At 31.1% G+C, this 22159-nt stretch overlaps 1 protein-coding gene across 2 annotated transcripts in view; it reads left to right on the plus strand.

Moving 5' to 3' along the window:
* LOC141527037 (uncharacterized) overlaps window positions 1–22159 on the plus strand; it is a 155303-nt gene that overhangs the window by 103970 nt on the left and 29174 nt on the right. For both annotated transcript variants that reach the window (XM_074242280.1, XM_074242281.1), the window contains one exon: window positions 15565–16054. In XM_074242280.1, the coding sequence (XP_074098381.1) occupies window positions 16009–16054 (46 nt within the window). In that variant the 5' untranslated portion in view covers window positions 15565–16008. The remainder of the gene's footprint in view (window positions 1–15564; window positions 16055–22159) is intronic.

Raw genomic sequence — 22159 nt, forward strand, 5'->3', positions numbered from 1 at the left:
TAATAAGGTTTTAGCTTACCAACTTTTATTCATTTTCTTTAATAAATTTTAAATCATCCGCAATAATTTACTTAAATCCCTCGTATTTATTTTTCCACGCGTTACTCCTTCGGAATAATCAATAGACCGATCGAAGAGACTAAGAGCTGGGCTCAAAAACCTCCTGATTTTTTTATCAATAATTCATAATTGACGTTTTGTCGTTCAATTATACAAAAATGTTTTACAAATTACCGGTTAATCGGTCAATTGTCTCGACACCTACAATTAACATACTAAATAAACTACCCGGTATTGATTCGGGATAAATTATTTATCAAATTCGATAGTCCAAGGTGCCAACGTCTGCTCTATTTTCCATCCGATTATTTATTTTATACAGTTACAAGTTATTTAAATGTTATGAATAAAATCCGAGCAAATCTCATTATATCAAGCGAAATATTTAAAAAAAAAATTTAAATCCACTTTTCTTGAACACAAGTCAAAGTTTTCTTACAACGCTTTAATTGATAATTTTAATTAACTGCAGCAAAGTTTAATAAAATAATAAGATATTATTAAGCTGCTGAGTTTATTAAGATTTATATTATTAAAGTAATAAAGATTTCCGTGCTAATTAAATTGACACTGTGCAGTTAATTAAGTGAACAAAAGATTCAAAACAGCTAAATAACTTCAAAAATTTTAATTTAGCTAATCGGTAATTTTTATGGACAATCCATCTTTTATTATTATAATTAATAATTGTTAGAATAATATTAATAATAATTATTATTGTTTATTAATAATAGAAAAGTAACAGGAGCGGCGTCTGATCAAAGACAGACTCTGACTACTGAAATAAAATAAATTATCCCCGGATAAAGATAAGACAGAAGCTGATTAAAACAAGACGGTACACAATCTTATTCCAAGCTAAATGACAATACGGCTGAGGGGCGATGAATTAAGACATTACTAAAGGTCAAAGGAGTGGAATGAAGATTCCTGAACAAAAGCCAGCACGGAAGGAAGGAAGGATGCAGATTAATGAGAATTAACGTTAATTGCTCCCGAGGAATCGGGTAGTCGAGGGCTGAATGAAATACTTGGACAAGCAAATTTCGGTGCTGTACGCGTACACACCACAATGGATTATCCACCTGGCTTTGAATACTTATTTTGAGTCAACAAATAGCTGAATTATTTAAATTATCACCGGGTGTAATTTCCTCCGGATTTAAATAAATGCTCTTTTAATCGGGGTTATCAAAAAGTTTTCCTTGCTCCTTCAATTGCTGTCAATAATTGATAATTTAAATTTATTTTAATCGCTCATTTTAATTAATTCCGTCACTCAATTAAATAATAAATGAATTTAATATTTAAAAACACTTCTTGTCTCAATTCTTGATGCTGGCTTTAATTATTTATAGGACAAGTTTGATTACTCATTTCTGGAGTTTCGGTCACTGGGTCACTTGAGAATTATTTATGAGATCAATTATAAAATTAGCTGATGTAATGCTGGAGAAAATCCGTGTTCGATTAATAATTTAGTTATCTTAATTTCACTCTTAGTCTGGTAGAAAATTATGTCACTCTTATATTTTGTTCGCTGATTTTATTTAAATTTAGATAAATTAACTACTAATCCACAATAGACGAAAATTTCTGTTATTTCATGTAATTTTTGAGAGCTTAACTTACTTACTCTAAAATCGAAATTTATACATTTAAAAATAAATTTCAGTATTGTCAGTTCACCAAGTTATCAAATTTCCAATCAAAATTAAAATCAATTCCTTCGAACAGCGAGATAAAATTAGTAATTAAAATTGTCAAGTTACATTAATAAATGTCTTGTCATTAAATAATCGACATTACGTCAAATAATTCATCCGTTTTTAATAATCAAATTTAACCTAATTAATACGAAACTTTATAAATAATATTTAACCTTGAATTATTTTTAATTTGATCAATATTGAGACTTCGATTTTGTTGCTCGTAGAATTTTTTAATTTATTTGTGGCTTTTATAAATATGAGAACCAGTTGAATGATTGAGTTACTGGTGAATTACAATTTTTATTTTAGAGAAAACAAAATAAAAAATTTATTTCGGTTTTTATTCATTTGAAGGTTCATTCATTTATTTAGTGATTTTTGGTAAAGCTTCATTAAATTATTTTCTACTGTGTTGTTGAATAATAATTTTTTTAGCTGTTTTGAAAATTTTTTTCCATACATTCGTGATTTCAATACCTGAATTTTTTTTTTTTCACTTTAAAAATAATTTAAAAAATTAAAAAATTTATTAACATCACAAACTCCATAAATCAAAAATTGAAAATATCTGATCGAGAAATCCCAACACATTCCAAACCACAGCATCGTTAAATCAATGCCTAATAAGCTTAGCGCTAAAAAATTTAATCATCCCTTATCCAGGAATGCAAAAACTGTTGGTAGCACACACACTGACGTGCCTCAAATTGAGCTGAGTATATTTTAGCGGTAAAGCATGCCGACGCCTGCATTACCTCTCCTCGGAATTCAACCAAGCCATTTAGCCTTGCTCCTGTATAGCGGTGTAATTCCGAAAGTTAACCATCGCTTCCGCATTAAAACACCCGGGTAACTGGAAAAATCCACAATTACGCCGGAGCATCTCGAATAATTAACACCAGGCATATCTGCCTCGACAAACGCGGACAAAATAATTAAATAAACTCTCGCTCGCACTTACACACATATCCAAAAATAATCTATTTGCACATAATACAGAAAAAGTTCGAATATAAACACCGAACGCAGCCGCAAAATGTTTATGGAATAGCAAACCTCGGGAATTGGTTGATGCGAATAGTCCGAGTGATTCAACCGAAGCAAATAAAATTGTTTGTTGATTTATTTACTCTCTACACATGCATACAATTGTAAACCGAAAATTTCGCTCGTCCATGCATAGATGGTCAATAAAAAGCACAAACCAGGACAGAACTAAAATGTTTTTTTATGAATTGACTTGATTGGACATCAAATCGACTTTGTCGCAAGTTACCTTCAAAGAGTTATCTCGCTCAATAACACAGATTACAGATCGAAGCCGAGGCTCATCCATCACAGGTCAGACCGCTAACCTCTCATTTTCAAAAATCCATCCCTTTACCCGTTCGAACTGCCTTCTTTTTTCTTTCCCTCCGCATTCTATTGCACACACACACACACACACACACACACACACACACACACACACACACACACACACACACACACACACACGTGCATGCATGCATGCATTTGAATTCGAATCGTCAAAGGCAAAGTCAGACGTAGACGTAGACGTAGGCCGTCGATTTTACGGAAACTCTTCGGAAAAATCGCCATAATTTCACGAATTGCCTTTTGATGTGCAAGATGAAAGGGCTTGGGTTACATGCCAAGCGAACAAAGGTGGGAGCAAGAGCGAGAGCCGCAACAACCGCTCATTTATTTTTCCGCTCTTCCGTATGTACCAGGTAGACGAAACTGCAAACGACTTTTAACAGGTTCGAGGGACTTTTCCGGATTGTCAAGGAAAATCCACCACGAGTTGTCTTCCAGGAATCGAGCGAGTCCTTTGTCATTATCTTTAGCTTTGGCGGAAAACTTCTCGGAGATTATTATTACCCCTTGGATGGTTATTGTCACTAGTTATGAGCAGGGAGGGCGTGTTTACGTGTTACTTCTTTGTCCTTCATGTCTAGTCACACATCAGACAAGTGTAATTACGCGGCGCAGTCTACCGAGAAGCGACACGATCTCTACGATCTACAAGCCCCGGTTTACGGACGGGAAAACGGAGAGAGGAAATAATTTATGCATATGCATGCGAGTAAGATGTGTCGGGGCCAAGAGAAATTCAATTTTTAACTCTCTGTTGTGGCGCTCAGCTCTCTCTTCCCCCGTTTTTATTTTCCGAGCTCGCGAATGAGTGAGTAATGAAAATTCTTCCCCGAAAGGGGAGGAACAAAGCCGGAATATTAATCAAGAATGTAAAAAATAATATACATGTAGAGCAAGAGGATAAGTTTCGCAGTATTGCTTGAGGACCGCGATGCGTGTGACGAGATACAAAGGATTTATAGTAGGAGTGTATTTTATCATGTATCATGTATCGTGTATCGTGTATCGTGTCTTTGGAAAATGAACGCTTGGTGGGGCGAATAAAGGGCGCCTGGGGTTGAGGTGGCATTCAATGCACTGGGTTTAATTTTACCATGGTACCGAGGGGGTGGAGACGGAGATGTGTATGTGCATAGAAGCTCCTTTTCCGACTCGTGTGGGACTGCCGCGGGAAATTCTATCGTCTTTTGTCTTAGAACAATGCACTCCTCGACACAAAAGTGACTAAGTGCCCGTAATACCTGGCATTATGAGCGCCTCTATCTCGACGGGACTTTTTTATCCCTCTCTTTGGCGCATCCAACCGGTGGAGGGCTGCTGGCTGTCGTACTCGACTCATACTGTTGCATGTGTCAATAGACTGCTTTATATTATTTTACACAGTGTATAAAGGCTTTTCTTTTACTTTAATTCTGTCTTTTCAGTTGTAATTTATTCTAGGGGTGTTTTTCGATGAAAAAATTATTTATTTTTAATTTGTTGGTTAATTTTTGCGATTGTTTCGCGTGAAAAATCTCTGAAAGGGATTAAAAAAAATTTTTAATTCTAATAAGATGTAAAAAAAAATTTTTTTTCTATAAAATTTTAATAAAAAGCTGAAACAAAAAATCACTGAAGGCTAAAAAAATTAACATTTCACATTTGTTCTCAATCGGAAGGTTCATCGCATAAATTTTTGTCTGCAAAGTTTTTTATGAAAGTTAATTATTGATTAATTATTGATCATATAATTGGCCTGTTGACAAATTTTACATTATATAATAAATAATTAATGACAGTGATGAAATTTTTTGTTTAAAAATTTCAGAGTTTGAAATAATATTTAAAAACTGAAAAAAAAATATTCCTTAAAATAATTAACCATCATCATATTCACCGAAATACCGGCAGCAAATTTTTAATAACACCGCTGCACCATGGCAGTAGCAGCGTCCATTAGATAATTAATAGCAATAATTAATGCTAATTATCCTGAGGGAAAAATGTTATTTTTACCTTCTAAGATGAATTGAGTATTAGAATTATCCGTAGGAACACGAGTACCAGCTGCTGCCAGAAATGCTGCGGTAATTAATTGGCTCATTGATTATCAAATTTTTTTATTCCCTCAGCTCAGCTCGTCCATTTTATTTGAACTCATTGGTGCGCAAATGAAGCGAGCAGCGCTGTGCCACACACTCTGGTACTACTACAGCAGCCGGTCGTTTAGTTAGCGCCATCGACGGTAATTTGTAAGCCTGAATGAGAGTATGTGTAACAACTACGCGGCTCGTTTGGAATTGATACAACCCAGGTTAGCCACGCTCGGCTTACCGAGCTCTGTGATCTATTACTCCATGCATTAACCGACACATGCTTTGCATGCTGCTCCGACGATGCTTTATATTTTTACTAGATTTCGTTTTAACGAAATTCGTTGATGCTTTATTTATTTTTATCAAACTTCATATTTAATTTTGTAAATAAATTTTTTTAATGGTCAACTTTCCTATATGGTCTAATATGACCATGTATGGCTTTAAATGTCTGATTTGATTATATATACCCGATTAAATTAAAAAAATTAAAACTCAACTTTTTAGTAGCGAGAAAATTCAACGACAATGCGCCATCTGTTGGAAATTTTCAACACTTCCGCATATATATTTTTCCGTGCGGAGCTACAACAATAAAAAAATTTTAAATGGCCAAATTAATTTAAATATGCTTACATGTGGTCTAACATGTTTTTAACAAATTTTTAATACCAGGCTCTCTAAATATGAGCAAATTAGAACATTCATAGACATGAAAAGTTTCCTTGTATGGTCAAAAACATTTATATATTTTTGAACGCAATTTCTACACGCTAAATTACATTGTATCATATTATATCCATACAAAAGCTGCTTCCATTTCATACCGCCTCAATTTCAGTTTAATTTTAATCAGTTAATTATTTTGTTTGCATTTACAAATTCCCACAAACATCTGCTGCAAATACCAACATCACAATGTAATAATGGGCATTCGAAGTTAATTTCATTATTCTGATAGACTACTAAGTCTACAATAATTTTACGAAGTAGTATCAAAATACTTCTTACACTATTACGTAATGTAAACGCTAAAAGCGAAGCGAAATAACTTTGGTTGTATTATTCCGAACTTATTTCTTTGCTCACCGAGTAGATAGTATTTCACTGGATTTATTCACCAGGACTTATTGACTCGTCCCAACGTCGGTTAATTTCCGGGATGCCACGGTTAAAGTTATCGAAATCCCGTTCATCGAAAATCCTTTTATTCGAATTTAAATATCCGTTTAGTACAGAAGTATATGTTTATCTTTTTGCTTTTTATTCTAACATCACACACCTTCAAATAAAAACTGACACGTATATTTTTTTAATTTAATTCTTTGTACATATTTAATTTAATTATCTTTCATTAATTTATCGTGCATTGATAATTATAATTTTAATAATTTTTCCATTGTACCTCAGGACAATTATAAAGAAACAAAGGTCAATCATTGTTCCTATTTTACGACTGAAAACCAAGCGACCGTAAAAGTGAGCTATTATTTTTATTGAGTGACCTTTTGTGACTTTTATTCGCAAATTAAAATTTGATTACCTTGAAAAACATGAAAAATAACTAATATTCAATATAGTTCAATTTCAACTCAATTAAAAATATTCACGATTTGAATAAAAATTCAAAACTTTAAAAAAAAAACCAAATAAATAACTTAAAAAAAATAATCGAATAAAAGTTTTCTAAATTACCACAAATTTTTCATTTTTCAACTCAATTTCTTAAAAACTCAAACAATTATCGACTATAAAAATTTCAGCAATTTCAAATGTTTTCACCCAATAAATTTATTTCCTCATTACTTATTTAAAAATTAATTACTTTAAAATTATTGCCACCTGTAAATAATCCAGCACCTGGCATTTGAATAATTGACCCTTAAATACTATTAGGTCGATCGATTTCAAAAAGTCAACTGTGAAAATACCGGAATTATTAACGGAAAAAGTAATGAGTCGATTATCGGGTGAGTTGATAATTGAGGGGCGAAAATAGTTGAAAAATAATTGAAAATAAAATAAGAATTCTTATTCCCGTCGGTTTAATTGAAGTTTTTATCTGCGCGGGAAGAAAATTTCTGGCCGGGGAGGTGCGACGCCAAAGAAAGAAAGTCGAGGGGTAAGTTCGATTAATGGCTTTGTGAATTACATGTTCCAGGAGATTTCCCGAGGATTTCTTATGGCATGCTCGGGTAGTAATGAAGATAACAAATACTCTGCCTTTCTGGTTGTCTTCTATTCTCCATTTCTATATATAATCTCACTTATTCTTGGCTCACATTCTCGTCAACGGCGGTCTCTATTCAACTTCCGAGTCCCGGTTACTTTTTATCGATCATTAGCGAATCGAAACTATTATCAGAGCTCTGGAATCTATTTATGCTCCAATTCAATTTAATAGATTGTAATATAAGAATAATTAGAGTAATAACTGATAATTGACAACTGATAACTGGGTTTGTGTTTTAAATTGCCGGCTCGAGTATTTTAAAATAGAATCTTTGATTACGCGGAATTGTTGTAAGAAAACGAGAAAATAACGGACAGAGAAATGATATTTTCCGAGGACGAATATGGATGTTAATTATTACTTAGTTTTTTTTTTTTTTTTTTTTTTTTTTTGCAATGACTTCCGCATATTAAAATGTACTTTTATATGAGCTCATTCCATATACGGAATTTAATAATCTATTTGATGTGAATGCTAGAGTAATTTTTTGTTCTTTGGATTTCTAATTACTCTGTGAGTTAAGTGCTTTTTTAACAGTGCACTTTTTTAATTATTATGCTCTGATTATTCTCAGGAAGCCTGGGCAATATGAAGCATCATTTCGGCTGGAAATTTTTTCACAGAGAACAGAAGTAGGAACTTGTAGATTATTTTTTGGTAAAAAAATCTACACAATATATTTTATTTTTTTAAACATAGTAATGTCAATAATTTATTAAATAAAAATTTATCAACAAGATTAAAAAAATAATTTTTGAAAAAATATAATCAATGTTTAAAAATAAATTATTTTTAATTAATTTTCTAAAAAATAAAATTAATTTTCTCTTGGTAGGAAAAAATTAAAAATTCACGGGGAATTTTTAACAATATACAATGAATAATTATTAATGATAATTAAGGGTTGAATTTGAAAGTCCCGCGCACGCTTAAGCATTGCGCCTGAGGTGTGCAATTATTTACTCAAGAGATAATCTATTCCTTTAATATTTGTCCGCGGTAATATTAAATATTAATAAGGCATACATAATGCATAGCGGTAACAAGAGTGTGCATAGCAAGTGATTGTACAATTATCTTATTATTAACGTAAATAATTAAATAAAGAAACCACAAAGCATACATTACACGAGAGTAAAACGGAATGATTGGGCACTCTGAAAGTCCAAGTAAATTTAATTTGTAGCTCGTGTCAAATATTACCAGCGAGCCAGCCGGTCATTAAACATTTCCGTGACACGTCGGCTCTAATGAAATTGTGTTCGTTCCATTGATACCAATACTAATAATTTATCTTTCTGAATTCTCGATAAAATAATTCCTCAAGTAGTACAGATAATAATATTAGTTTGAGCGGAGCAAAGGGAGAAGGCCAAAAGAACAATGAAGGGAAAATAAAAGTAGAATGAGGAAAAAGTCACGGGGGAAAAAGTCTCTGGAATCTGAAATAAAAAAATAAAAGTAAATACGTATTAGAGGATGGTTTCGAAGTGCACACAAAGCCGGAGGTACCGTACTGCTACGGAGACAAAGAGACGTACGTCGACGGTGAATTAAGGAGGAACTTCCCCGCGAATTAGAGAAAAGTATACCTACGCCGACTGGTTCTACGATCAGAAGCAAGTTCTCTGTTAATCTCCTGGAAAACCCCAGGGACTCTTAGCTTCAAGAAGTCTCTTTTTCTGACTACTTTTCTCCTCTTTATTTTATTTTCCTTCTAAGGTCCTTTTTTCCCCTTTTTTCATAGAAGCTTCTCCATTCGCACGGACCTTTTTATTGCCCATTCTCTCAATTTATGTCTTGTTGTTTCACTTTTTCGGGCCTTTCTTACTACCGGTTAACGTTGATCAAAATCACTTTTCGAATTTGTAAGCTATCAAACATCTAATTTATTTATTGCCGTCTTTGGTTCATTCTACTTTTATTTTACTTTTTTACTACTTGTCATTCGCTTTTTTTGGCAGTAAAAAAAAAAAAAAAACCAAACAACAATAATAATTTATTTATTTTATTAGAATTCAGTATTTTTTATGCATATAAAAAAAAAAAAAATTCTCAATTAAAAACTTTTCCCTCACATGTCGAAATTCCCGAGACAATTATCCCAGCCAACCTCTATCAAAAGTCTAATAAACAAAAATATAGTTTACACTTCTCCACTAATGTCCATCTCTAGTTTTCTCAAGCTCATAAAGCTCATGACGTATACATGACAGAAATATATATATGTAATACTCTCCACATTCTGACAGTGGTCTTTAATCAATTACGCAAAGTACCGAGCACAGGGGCTTCTCTGGTGGCAGCCGCGGAATATCCGTAAGGTGAGTGAAGAGGATTCTCACCTTACAATCCCCTTTGTGCTGGAATTTCTCAGCAGCATTACTCTTCTGCTATCGTTCCTTTTCTCCTTTTCCTCAAGCTTGAGCTTTAACTAAAAATGGAGTAGAGTTATTTCGCGGAGGACGTACGACTTGACTCAGCTGTCGTTTGGTTGTTTATTAAAACTTTAAAATTAATTCGCGTTACGTGCGCATCCGTTTGTTCTTTTTGTCACGTTCTTTATTATTTATTATCCTCTTCCACGGCTGCCCACCCTTAATCCCCTCGTCGCTGGAACTACCATACAACACTCCGTACTTTATGTATAGAACACAACACCAAGACAAAACATCTAGAGAATTTCTGTTGGTGTTAAAACAGAGACCAGCTCCGGCATTTATTTTATCCAGAATTTTCATTTAATTTAAACGCCCAGTGTCTCCACCCACGGCGTATTTATTCTTATGAATATATGCTCCCGGACTAGACCGGTAAGATATATTTATTAGTGTGTGTAAGTGTTTAAACCGCAATAGCTTAAATACCTACTTTGGATCCCCGCGAAAACCCCTTTAGCCAGGCATCCACGTCTAGTATCCTTCCACACACTCTCACTAACAAACGCGAGCTTATGTACTTCATGTGTTACTGCTATAGAACTCAAGTAGTTGCGGGTTCTCAACCGAGTTATACCTATCTACCGCACTTATCGCGAAAGTTCGGTTACAAGATTATCGCCGGAGGGTTCAGCCCAAATTTATAACTCAAAAAATGGGGTGTAGAGTCGCGCGTGCTGTTACGGAATGTATAAACAAGTACTTATTCATTTATTTATTTATTTATTTGGATAAGAGGGCGTAAGTAATGGCTTTCTCGGTTTGATGTTTCTTTTTTTCGACTTGTATTGGGAAATATTAAACTTTCGGTGGAATCAAGAATACTCCAGACTCCGATTGAATTGAACTTCATTCAATAGAGACATTTATTAAAGTGCGACTAAGACGTTCTGTCATTTATTTTTATTTAAACGCGGGCTTGAAAAATATTAAATTTATTATTATTATTATTTCAGTGAATTAAAAAAAAATTAATTGATCTCGAAAATGCCTCTGTTCTAAATCGTTCACTGCATACACATTTATTTATTTATTTATCCACGAATGAGCGAAGAAGAAGAAGGTAGACAAGTTCGAGATTACGAGAACATTAGAATCGTTCACGGGCACCATTTTTCACGGAAAGTACTTGAAAAAAAAAAAAAAAAAAAAGAAGACCGGTGAATGGCGAACGAAAATGAGTGGAGGTTACAGGGAAGTAAATATACCGCGAGTTATTTATTGCTACTTGACTTCCCGATACTGCTGGACTGGTAGCAAGTGACGGCTCGACTCCGACTTCGCTAGATACGATAGTCGTCTGACACTGATTTATTACTTTACTTAACTCGAATTTATTAAAGTATACTTAAGATGTATAAAGATCCGCCGAGTAGCTCACTATCTTCGGATCTTCATAAAAATTTAACGCTTACATTATCTCACGTTCGGACATAGATATAATATAATAAAATCCACGAAATACAAACATCAACATCAGACGTCACATTAAATTCACTGTTTCAAAATCATTTATATCAATCCCTGATATTTAAATAAAAATTAAAATTTTTTTTATTTAAAAATAAAATCCCTATAAATTCTATAAAATGCATTCATTAAGCAAATTACAAAACCAATATTACTGCAGCTTTTGAAAATTAATTTCTTATTCTAGATGTAACTTTATATTTCATATTTAATACGTCTGAAATATGATGCAAATCAATCAAAAGCTTGTTCATAAATTTTTTATCTCCACTAAGCTTCAAACACAAGCACTCTTGATTTTAATTTGATTAAATATTCACGATAATTAATAATGCGCTGGTTCTAATAGCAAGTCATGTGGGTCATGTAGTGAATAATGTATCATTTACTTTACTGCTGTGTGAATATTAAAAATTTTTAATTTTCCGACATTGATTTTTTCGTTTGATAATATAAAGGTGATAAAAAATTATTACTGAATCCAAATGTGGTTAAAAAAAATTACGTTTAATTAAATTTATGCTGTGAATTTATAATAAATGTCAAAAAATCAAAAATCTTTCCTATTAATAATTTTTAATTTAATAAAAAATTTTTTCACGAGATAATATTAATCTCGAAATTTTTCTGATAAGACACAATCACAAATAGTAATTACAATCACAGACCTCGGAAAGAATCTTTGGCAGGAATTGTGGTTCCTTATTGTCGGGACTAACGGCTAGGTTATTTATCTAGCAGCTTGATCATCTAGCAGCTTTTGGAGGTAGATATTTTTGTGCAGCTCGGAAGTATTTTTCTTGGTACTTGCGTTACGATCTATGTACATAAATATATGAGGAGCAGAAAACGATTTATAATGGAGGTTCTATTCGGTGGAAACAGAAATGCATCTTCCATTTTAACCTCTCGTACTCCTGCCATGCGAAATATCATTTATTCTCTTCTATTCTTACAAGTATTTTTGGAGTTTTTCGGGGCAACCGAAATAAACGATACGGATATTCATGTTTGATTCATTATTCTTTAATTTTATTCAGAAACAGCGATGTCTACCTGGAAATAGCGAGAACTACCTGGAAAAAAGTATATTCAATCGAATTTTACTTGATAACAATGCAAGCTTGTGGATAATAAATGGATTTTTTTATGAGTAGAGACAGATAATTTAATCAGTTATTTTTATCGGAATAAATTAACTCGATAAGTGAATTTTAAGTCCAACAATATCTGGAGTATATAATATTGAATTTTTTATGATATTTTTAAGTAAAATTTCTCTAAAAAATTAATTTCATCTTTTTATAGAGATCGTAGAATTATCATTGAATTTTTTTTATTGTTGTAATTCGATAAATTATTTCTTATAAATAAAATGCGCGATGAAATAAAATGTTACGCGAAATATAATGTTTTAATGAATCGTGAGTTTTTGTTTACCGACGCAATAAAAGTCTCGTGTAAATAAATCATAAGCGTGATTTGCGTTAAAAATGTAATCCTGCTGTATTGAGTGTGCCAGTAAAGGTAATTTAATAAATATTATATTTTTCGTATTAATATTATTGTGAGAGAAAAATGTTCCGTAAAAAAAAAAAAAAAAAAAATACAGAGTATTTAAGGAATTCATGTTTCAATTTAACGTAATAAATACGAGTACTCAACAAACATGTTATTAAATTAACAAGATAATTGGGATGAAAAAATATTTATTTTCCAGTTAATTAAATTTTATCATAAATGAGATTAAAACATTTTTTTGTTACTTTTATCCGGCAAAAAAATAATGAATTAATTTTTTTTTTGGGTATTTTTTAAACATTTAATTTCCAAAAAATTAAAAAAAAATTTTTTTTCTCACAGATAAATCAATCAAGTCCCTATAAATATTATCACCGAACTGCTCAAAATAAATAATCTTCAGTGTTCTCAGCTGGCAGCCCCTCGCGCAAAAACCAGAGCAACCGCGGCGCAAATAAACATAAATACCTAAACAGGTAAGGACCACTGACCCACAAAGCATTGCTGGCTTAAGCAAGTGAGCACACAAGCAGAACCGGAAGCCGATGTTTACGCAGATGATCCACAGTATCCGCGGAATGTGTAAACTTGATGCAGGTTTTACGTGTCACCCGAAACTTTAACGCTGTTACCCACACAAGCACCGCACAATACCACCACCAGTCTCGCAGGAGCATATCACATATATACACATGTATCCTTGACTATGCAGGAGCAAAACTGGCCCCCGTGGTCGCTCCAGTGCGCCTGCGCCCAGGTGAACATACCGTGTGTGTAAAACAGCGCGAAGAGGAGCTTTCGTAGTCGGCATCGGCCACTCGCGACGTAAACTCACCCTCCCAAGTCTCTGTGCCACGTGCTCGCAAAATCCGCGAGTCCTCCGGATTATTTACTTTATTAATATTCGCGATAAATAATTAATTAAAATAATTTTTTTTTTTTGTGGTAAAAATGTGTAAATTGTGAGCTTAAATAATTCTTGTGCTGTTTAATTTTAATGAGTGATTTTTAATTTATTATTTGTGGTTATTATTTTAATTAATTAATTAATTAAAAAATTATGATAGTTAAATAAATTGAAGAGCTAGTGAATAAAATTTAGAAGAACAAAGGGGATTTAACGCGTTGAATATAAGTGTGTCATTAACAAGTTAATGGATCATTACAAACGAGAATTAGTGTTGAGCTTAATCCACCTGTAAGTTTAAATGCAACGATAAAATGGATAATATTACGATTATGACGTCGCTATTTACAATGATACAAATGAGAGTGGCAAGTATCTTTTACGCAGCCCATTGGTTTTACTGCGTTCACTCTACAGTGGAATTTGCATAATACACATTCAGATAACTCATACATTTACGCACGATATAATATAAGGATAAATGTGGATGAGTGTGTGGATGTGTATGTGTATATAAATTTAAATAAAACGAAATGGTACCGGGAAACTCGCAACAAGTTGCATTGAAAGTCTCCTCCGACGGTTTAGTAGGTTTTACAACATGGGATTTAACGTATGTCATTTCGCGCTTCGATTCACCTATTATATTTTTCCGTTCGTTTCCGCGAGTACGGATGCACGTGAATGTATTAACGTAAGAGGAGGAGGAGGAGGAGAAGTAGGAGTACTTTATAATAGATGTATCATGTATGCCTGGGTTATTAGCTATTTATTTGTCAAGTATCTTTTTAGTATTTTCCGCTTCAATTCCTCCTTTCGGATAGAATATTGTGAATAGCGAGCTACTTATATGTGCCAGCCATTTGTATACACTACTCTATGTATTTGGATAATTTATTAGTTTGTCTGTAGGTATGCAAATTGCTTCTTCACGGTACACTATCAATGTATATCTTTTGAGCGTCCTAGTTCAGAAAATTTTTCAAGTTTATTGCGCAAACAAAACTATTGTAACGTCAGTGTCTGGTGTAATTAATTGTTTATTGCGGTTAATTTCATTTTATGAGGGTTGAATAATTACTGATTTATAAATTTAAATTACAAATATTAATTCAAAGATTTTTTTTTATTTTTTATTTTTTAACAGTTAATTAATATTTGTTTAGACCCTTAAATATTTGGAAAATTTTTTATTATATAATAAATAAGATAAATTAATAATTTTTTTTTATAAAAAAGATTAACAAATAAAATAATAAATACAAATTGCTATAATGATGATTTATAAAAATTTTTTTTAAAAGTGTAAATAATTATTGTTATATTGGAAACTCAAAAAAATTAAATCTTTATTTATTAACTGTTAATAAATATTTGTTAGCTGTAAATAAATAAATTTTTCGTTCTAAAAAATATTTATTAAAAGTTAAAAAATAATCACTTGTACGCAATAAATAATCAAAAAATTTTTTTAGTAAATAAATTAAAAAAAAAAAAAATTAGAATTAAAATTTTTCAAGAATTATTAACATTGAAAAATTGACACTCGCGTAAAAAATATTTCCAATCGATCGAAGAAATAGAATACTCGGAAAATAATGAATAATTTAAAAGCAAAAAAAAATCTAAAATAGAGATCGTTATGCAAAAACGATCACACTCGTGGTCTCTAGATAACGGTAGAGGTGTAACTCAATGTAGTCATTAAATTTAATTGACAGTGGAATAACAATGTGACAGCAATTAAGTTGTACAACCCCTCGGACAGGGGGTGTGTTTCAGCGGTGAATTGGGGAGTTAGCTGGCCTACTGCGCTACACTACAGCTCGGTACCTACACCGATAATCGAGGGACACGTTTAATCAAATTGACACGAGCAAACTCTTTCATCAAACTGAGAACAAATTCCAGGCCATTTCACCAATAACTGTTATTGAATTACCGGGACCATCGCATCTTATTAAGAGGATTACCAAGTCGCCTACTGCCTGCTGCTGGTTATCTGGTGAACTGTGATGGGACCAAGTGTCGTAGGCCCAAAGTCCGGCATCCCTTCGCGCCGAGCAGACTGTGCAATCATTGACGTTTATGATTGAGGCGAGGAAAGTTGTAACAAGACCGAAATTGCCGGATCGTGATAAATTCTGCCGACGAAGGAGGGATTTATTGGAGCGACACCACGCGGAAGGAAGATACCCTGGAACCTCCGGCGATGGATTTGGTTCTGCTCCTACTTTTGCTCCTGCTCAGGCGAGAGGGTAAGTCACGTATTCTCCTGCCTACCAAACCAAACAACCTTTGTTCAACCGCTTAATTTTAATAAAACACCCTTTTTCTTCTGCTAATTTGTTGTGTCAATCAAACTGATCAAACAGTTTTCTTCCTTCGGGCTATGAGAATCCGAGGGTTAGAAAAATGTTGCCAATTTGATAAATATATTTTTACGGTTAATTTCTCCCTTTTGGTTAGTTATATAGAGGGTGCAAAAATAATAATAATAATTATTATTATTATTATTTTTGAGGGCTTATTATAGAGTAAAAAGTTTTGATCTTATTAATGTGATTTTTATTATTAATAAAAATTTATTCAATGATAAATTAGTGGAAAAAAAAATTATTATAAGAATTTAACAAACAAATCTTTAAAAATAAAAATTACTGACTTCTTTTGAAGAAAGTAATAACTTAGCAACAATAAGCCAAAGCGAATATAAATTAACAGTGTTAGTGTAACATAAAAGCAAAACAACGGATCGTAAATAATCCGTGGACTGAGAAAACACCAGCAGACTCGTAAACTTGAGCCCAAAATTAACAAACTTAGGTTTAGGTCGAGCATTAAGTATTATATAGAGATGTCGAGATATATAGCACAGTTATTCCCGTATCTTCTGAGGAATAGCACTAACTTTTCCGTGGTCTCCTGAGATTCCACTGACTTTGATATTCTCAATTTCAAAGCCGTGCCTCCGGCTATTTTCCCAGTACTTTAATACGTCTTGAATTTATGTTATATATTATTAGGCATTTAAAATCCAAATCCGCAAGAAAAAATCCTGCCCGAGTAAACTCATTCAGTATTTATTATTTCTTAGCATTACTCACACATCAAAAAAATTCAACTATAATAAATAATAATCTGTAATTAATAACAAAAAAATTTTTAAATACTTTATAATTAATTTTTTTTTTTTTTTGAGCGCTTATTCTCGTTTATTAATAACGAATAATTTTTGTTTTTTCACAAAACATTGCTGCTGTTTTATTTATAAGTATAAATATAAATATATATCGACAATATTAGTAAAAATAAATTCTCGATAAACTTAAACTCGTACCGATAAAATAGTAAACTACTATTTGGTGAATGAGTTTTGCATAAATGAATAAAATTTATATTTGTAAGCACGACTGAGATCGAGTAAAGACTATCGGAAAAATCGGGAACGTCAATTGGTCAGTTAAATTACCCCAATATTTATTTATTTACATTTAAATTTACATTTGTGTTTCTGTATCTGTTTATTTTAAATTTAAATACATTTTTTATGCATGCATACGTTGACTCTCCTAAATAGAGATTCAATTTAGTGTCTATTCATTCTCGTAACTTGTTGACTTGAAAAGGAGAATAGACTTGAAAAAAAAAAAAAAAATTATTCAACGTTTACGAGATTTATTGAATTTCCACTTGAACTTTCCAACTTTAGAATTCTGGCAAAAAATTTAAGGAGCAAAGTAAAGGAAGAGAAAAGAGGAAAGAGAGACAAGTTGCCTTTTTAACAAAAAGTAAATTTTCACCATCGTTTGGTAAAATTTAACTTTGTGTGAGTGTGTGTGCTCAAGTGCAAGTCCTGTGTTACGGCTATGTCGGCGCACTACTGGGCTCCGAGCACGATGAAGATAAAACAGAATAATTATAGAGCCTATCGGGATTGTGAGCGGGGTAAATTTAGTCGAAACACGCGAGAATGTTAAACAGTGTACTGATTAAGTGCAAGATGAGAAAGTTAAAAATTATTTTTTTTTTTCCGGGGAAAAATATCGCAAACAGGGAATTCAATTATCTGTAAGGGTGTTTTTAAAATGTCGATATTGCTTCCAAGTATGGGGATCAATATTAATATTTTACAAGCCTGCTTCGGGATGATTGGGGAGGTAAACGCTGAAATTACTTTTTTTTTCATTAAAGTCTTGGAGATTTTTTTTAAATAAAATTTGATTTATTTATTTTTTTAAATAAATTACTTGGAAAAAATTCATGCAAACAAAATTTTTTTTTAAATCGAATAATTCGTGCAAAATAAATTTTATCAAAACCTAGATCTCTATAAATTTAGTTCCGAAGTTGTTTGGGGAAGAAAAATAAAAAAAAAAAAGCTCTTAACATTGTGACATAAGTTTTAGACTGCAGAACCGATTTATCTTGGAATTTAATCAGATCTGAGTGGATTTTCGAGATACTGCACGATCAAAATTATGGGTGTGAGGAATAAGTTTCATTTGTAGATAAAAAAAATTCAAAAATAATTTTGTCCTTTCTGATAAAAGAAGAAAATTATTTTTACAGTAAAAAAATTTCGAACGAAAAAATAATTTTGAAAAAAAATTAAAATTAACCATCTAAGCACTTACGGAGACATAATTTGAAAAAAATATATTAAGAAATGAATAATAATAACATCAACAAAGTTTTTTAACTGCTTGACCTGAATTGCGGTGACTAACATTAAACAGAGAGTTATAAACGTGGCTGTTAATTAACTCGGCCTGTTAGAAGTGGTTACGTGTAGAAACTCGATACAAGTAATGGGCAAAGAAGTTGGACGCGCATTCAGAAAACACCCCCCTCCTTCAACTCTTTCTCAAAGACTAACGCCTATTAATTATTCAATTTTTTAATTAGCGCATTCCGCTTACTCTTACAGTACTTTGCTCGCGTTTATTAATTTTGTTTTCGGCAGAAGTTTGATTGCCTATTACAATTTAAAATGTCTACTTTTGGAGACTCCTACTCTATTAGTTTTTAAATTTTATTAAAAATTATTAATTTATTAAATTTCATTGAAAATTATCTCTACAATTTTTTAATTAAAATTATCAAGAAAAATTTTTTTTCTTAAAGATTTAACAGGCTTTAATATTTAATTATTAAAAAAAAAAAAAAATTCTATTAAATAAAAAAAAAAAAAAAAAAGCCGGAAATTAAACCCATTTTTTCAATGCACAAAAAAATAAACTTAAAAAAAAATAGTTAATCTTGGTAGAAACATTCTATAATACCTATAAAGCATTTAGTTCTAGCACACACCATTCACACCTTTTATTTTTTGTCCTCGATCAATGAGCTCTTGAAATATATATCGGCTTTCCGAATGCTAAAATCCATCGAGAGTCATCCACCGTTTTAAATTTACCGAGTACTTCTATTTCATCAGTTTTGTTTGATTTTTATCAATTTGAGAGTTTTAAAACGTTCGAACACTGAAGCTGAATTTTTTTTTTATATCAACCTGAGATATTAAATATATTTGTACGCTACAAAGGCAGCCCAAATATAATAGAAGTAAGTGGAAAATATTTTACGAACAGGTGACATTTTGATTAGGGAAAAAAATAAATTAAATCGTACATATACTTAAGTGTACGTGCTTTGTCACAGCTCTTAAGATTTTATCGCTGCCGGCGGACTATCGAGTAATGGACGTTTTATTTTTATTGTTGATTATGTACTTTATGTACAGCTGACGGATTAAATTAAATGGGTCACTTTGTCACTATTTTATATTTTAGATTTTAATAAACATGACTCAATATTTTTTACTTGCTCCTGTTGTTATTATCAGGCAGTTTGTTTTATATATTCAGAATCAATCAGGTAAAAACTGGTTTATATTTTCGAGTCAACTAGGGTGAGAAGGTTTTAGTCATGATTAATAAGAAATAAGAAAATTACTTTTTTGGGTTATGATTCAAATCAAGATAAATTAAACAGAATTTTCCGTGACGATTAAATTGAAATTTGAATTAATGGGAAATGATAACTTTTTTGAGCTCATAAATTATTCATTATTTTAACTTGGAAATTAAATTTATTATATTTATAATTACACCTTATATTTATGAGTCACACGCATAACTTTGTAATCATTTCAATTTATAATGTGAGTAATTTTTATTATATTTTTTATGTTTATTTGACAATTGTTTAGTTTGATGCTTTAACTCGTTAAAATAATATTTAGAATTTTTTTTTTAACGATAAAATATTTTTTTCTTAAAGTTTATTAAAAATAGAATAAAAAAAAATTTTTTTAAATATTAATTTTTTGAAAAAATCAAAATTAAAAATTTTTGTCAAAATTAAAATTTTTAAAATTAAGTGAAAGATTTATAAATATTTTGCGTAAAAAATTTTTTTTTATAAATTATCTAAATTTTATTCTCAATTTTTTTAACCCCAAAAAAATAAAAAAAAAAAAAAAAGGTTAATAAATTTCGGAAATATTTAACTTTCCCATAATTTTTCTCCCGAATAATAAAAAAGTTTTCATTTAAACGCAAGCAAGCTGATGCATTAAAGTGCTTGATAATTAATGAGATAGTAAGAGAATTAGGTCATGAAGTTATTTTAGATACTAAATAATTATCAGAGTAAAAAGTAAGAGCCAGAGCAAGCAAAGAGTTTCTAAAAAGTCGACCTGACGCAACGGGGAAATAAATCCTTAAGGAAATGAATGACGCGGAGAATCGTAATAAATACAAGCACTCATTTACCTCGGTTATTATTATTATCATTATTGCTATTATAATAAACGTTGTAGAATTATTGCGTGCATTTAGCTTGACACAGGCGTGGCCCGAGGACGTCTGCGTGATGCGAAGAAACTCTCGTAGCTAAAGTGGCTGAAGGATAAGAGAGTTCATCTTTACTTGAGCGCAAAATCGATAACTAAGCACGCGAAAAAAATTTACTTTTTTAAACTTTACTTTTTTTCAATTGTTCACTTCCTCGGGTGTTATTGCTGCGTGACTGCTTAAACTTCCGGGAGGTTTAATTCATCGACGGAAATAGTATAAAAAAATAACAAACATTTTTTATAATAAATGTAATGTACTGCCAAAAAAAAAAAATTATTTAATTAATTAAAAGTGAAGAGTCGAGAGTTTGTTTGAGTGAATTGAGTTATTCTTTTTTTTTTTTTTTTTTTTATATATATTTTTAATAATTAAATTCCAAGCATAGCAGTTGATTAAGCAAAAAATTTCTTGCTTGGAATTACGGCGTATTATACTGACATCTTCCGTTGATTTTATTCACCTACTCGAGATTCAATTCATGGAAGTAAAAATAAAATTTTATAAATTACTTTCTGAAAAAAAAAAAAAAAAAAAAAAAAAAAAAAAATGTAAATTATAAAATATTAAATTTCGCTAATTTAATTTTAAACATTTTGTAATCAATCGTTGATTTTATTTTCAGTTGATTAAATTGATAATTTAGTTTTTCCCGAGTTTATTATTCATGAAATTTCCGATGAAATTTAATTATATTATAACTACGACTCTCTGACACTCTGTATAAATCCGAAAATTATCCGAGAAATAATTGAAGTCAATCATAAAAAATTCACTAATTAAATAGAATTCGTTTAATTTAATTAACTACTTGTTTTTATAGGGAGTTAAATAAAGGACGAGTATTGTAAGGCTAAAACTTTTCTGATACAAAATAGTAGGGCTAGAGTTGTGAATAAAAATGGAGAAAGTCAGATTTAAAATATTTTTAATCACAGTTTTTCTTTTTATTTATAAAGTCCGTGTGAGCCATTAGTTTTTTACATTAATTACTAGCCGATTCGTAGGAATATTTTGTATAAAATAATGAATTTTTATATTACAATAATAATTAGACTGATATTTATAAATAATGTTGGGAAAAAATATTATTCATTAATTAATTATTTTTATTTATTATTTTTTCATTAAATTTTAATATTAAAATAATGAGTAAACTTTTTTAATGAATTTTTTAACAAAAAAAATTTTTTAATAATTATCTTAAATTATTTTCGAAAATTAAAATTTATAATATTTTATATACTATAAATATAAATAAATTAATGACACCGAAGTATCTATAAAAGTTAACAGTAAATAAAAATTCAACGCAACCCGTGAATATAAATACTGATATAAAAATATAAGAGTTGTGTTTTAAAAAGTTAAATTAACTTCAAGAAAATGGTTTGTAAATTCAAGTATATAGTGTAACTTGCCCTGGCGGAAGCGAAAGGTGTTAGAGCCCCGAGACATTACAACGAATGGGCAAATAAGTCGAGAGCCGGTGAACTTTGGACT

This window comes from Cotesia typhae, unplaced genomic scaffold (assembly GCF_013202065.1).
Source record: "Cotesia typhae breed Kobodo isofemale line unplaced genomic scaffold, CoteBio_Ctyphae contig_4, whole genome shotgun sequence".
Lineage (NCBI taxonomy): Eukaryota > Metazoa > Arthropoda > Insecta > Hymenoptera > Braconidae > Cotesia > Cotesia typhae.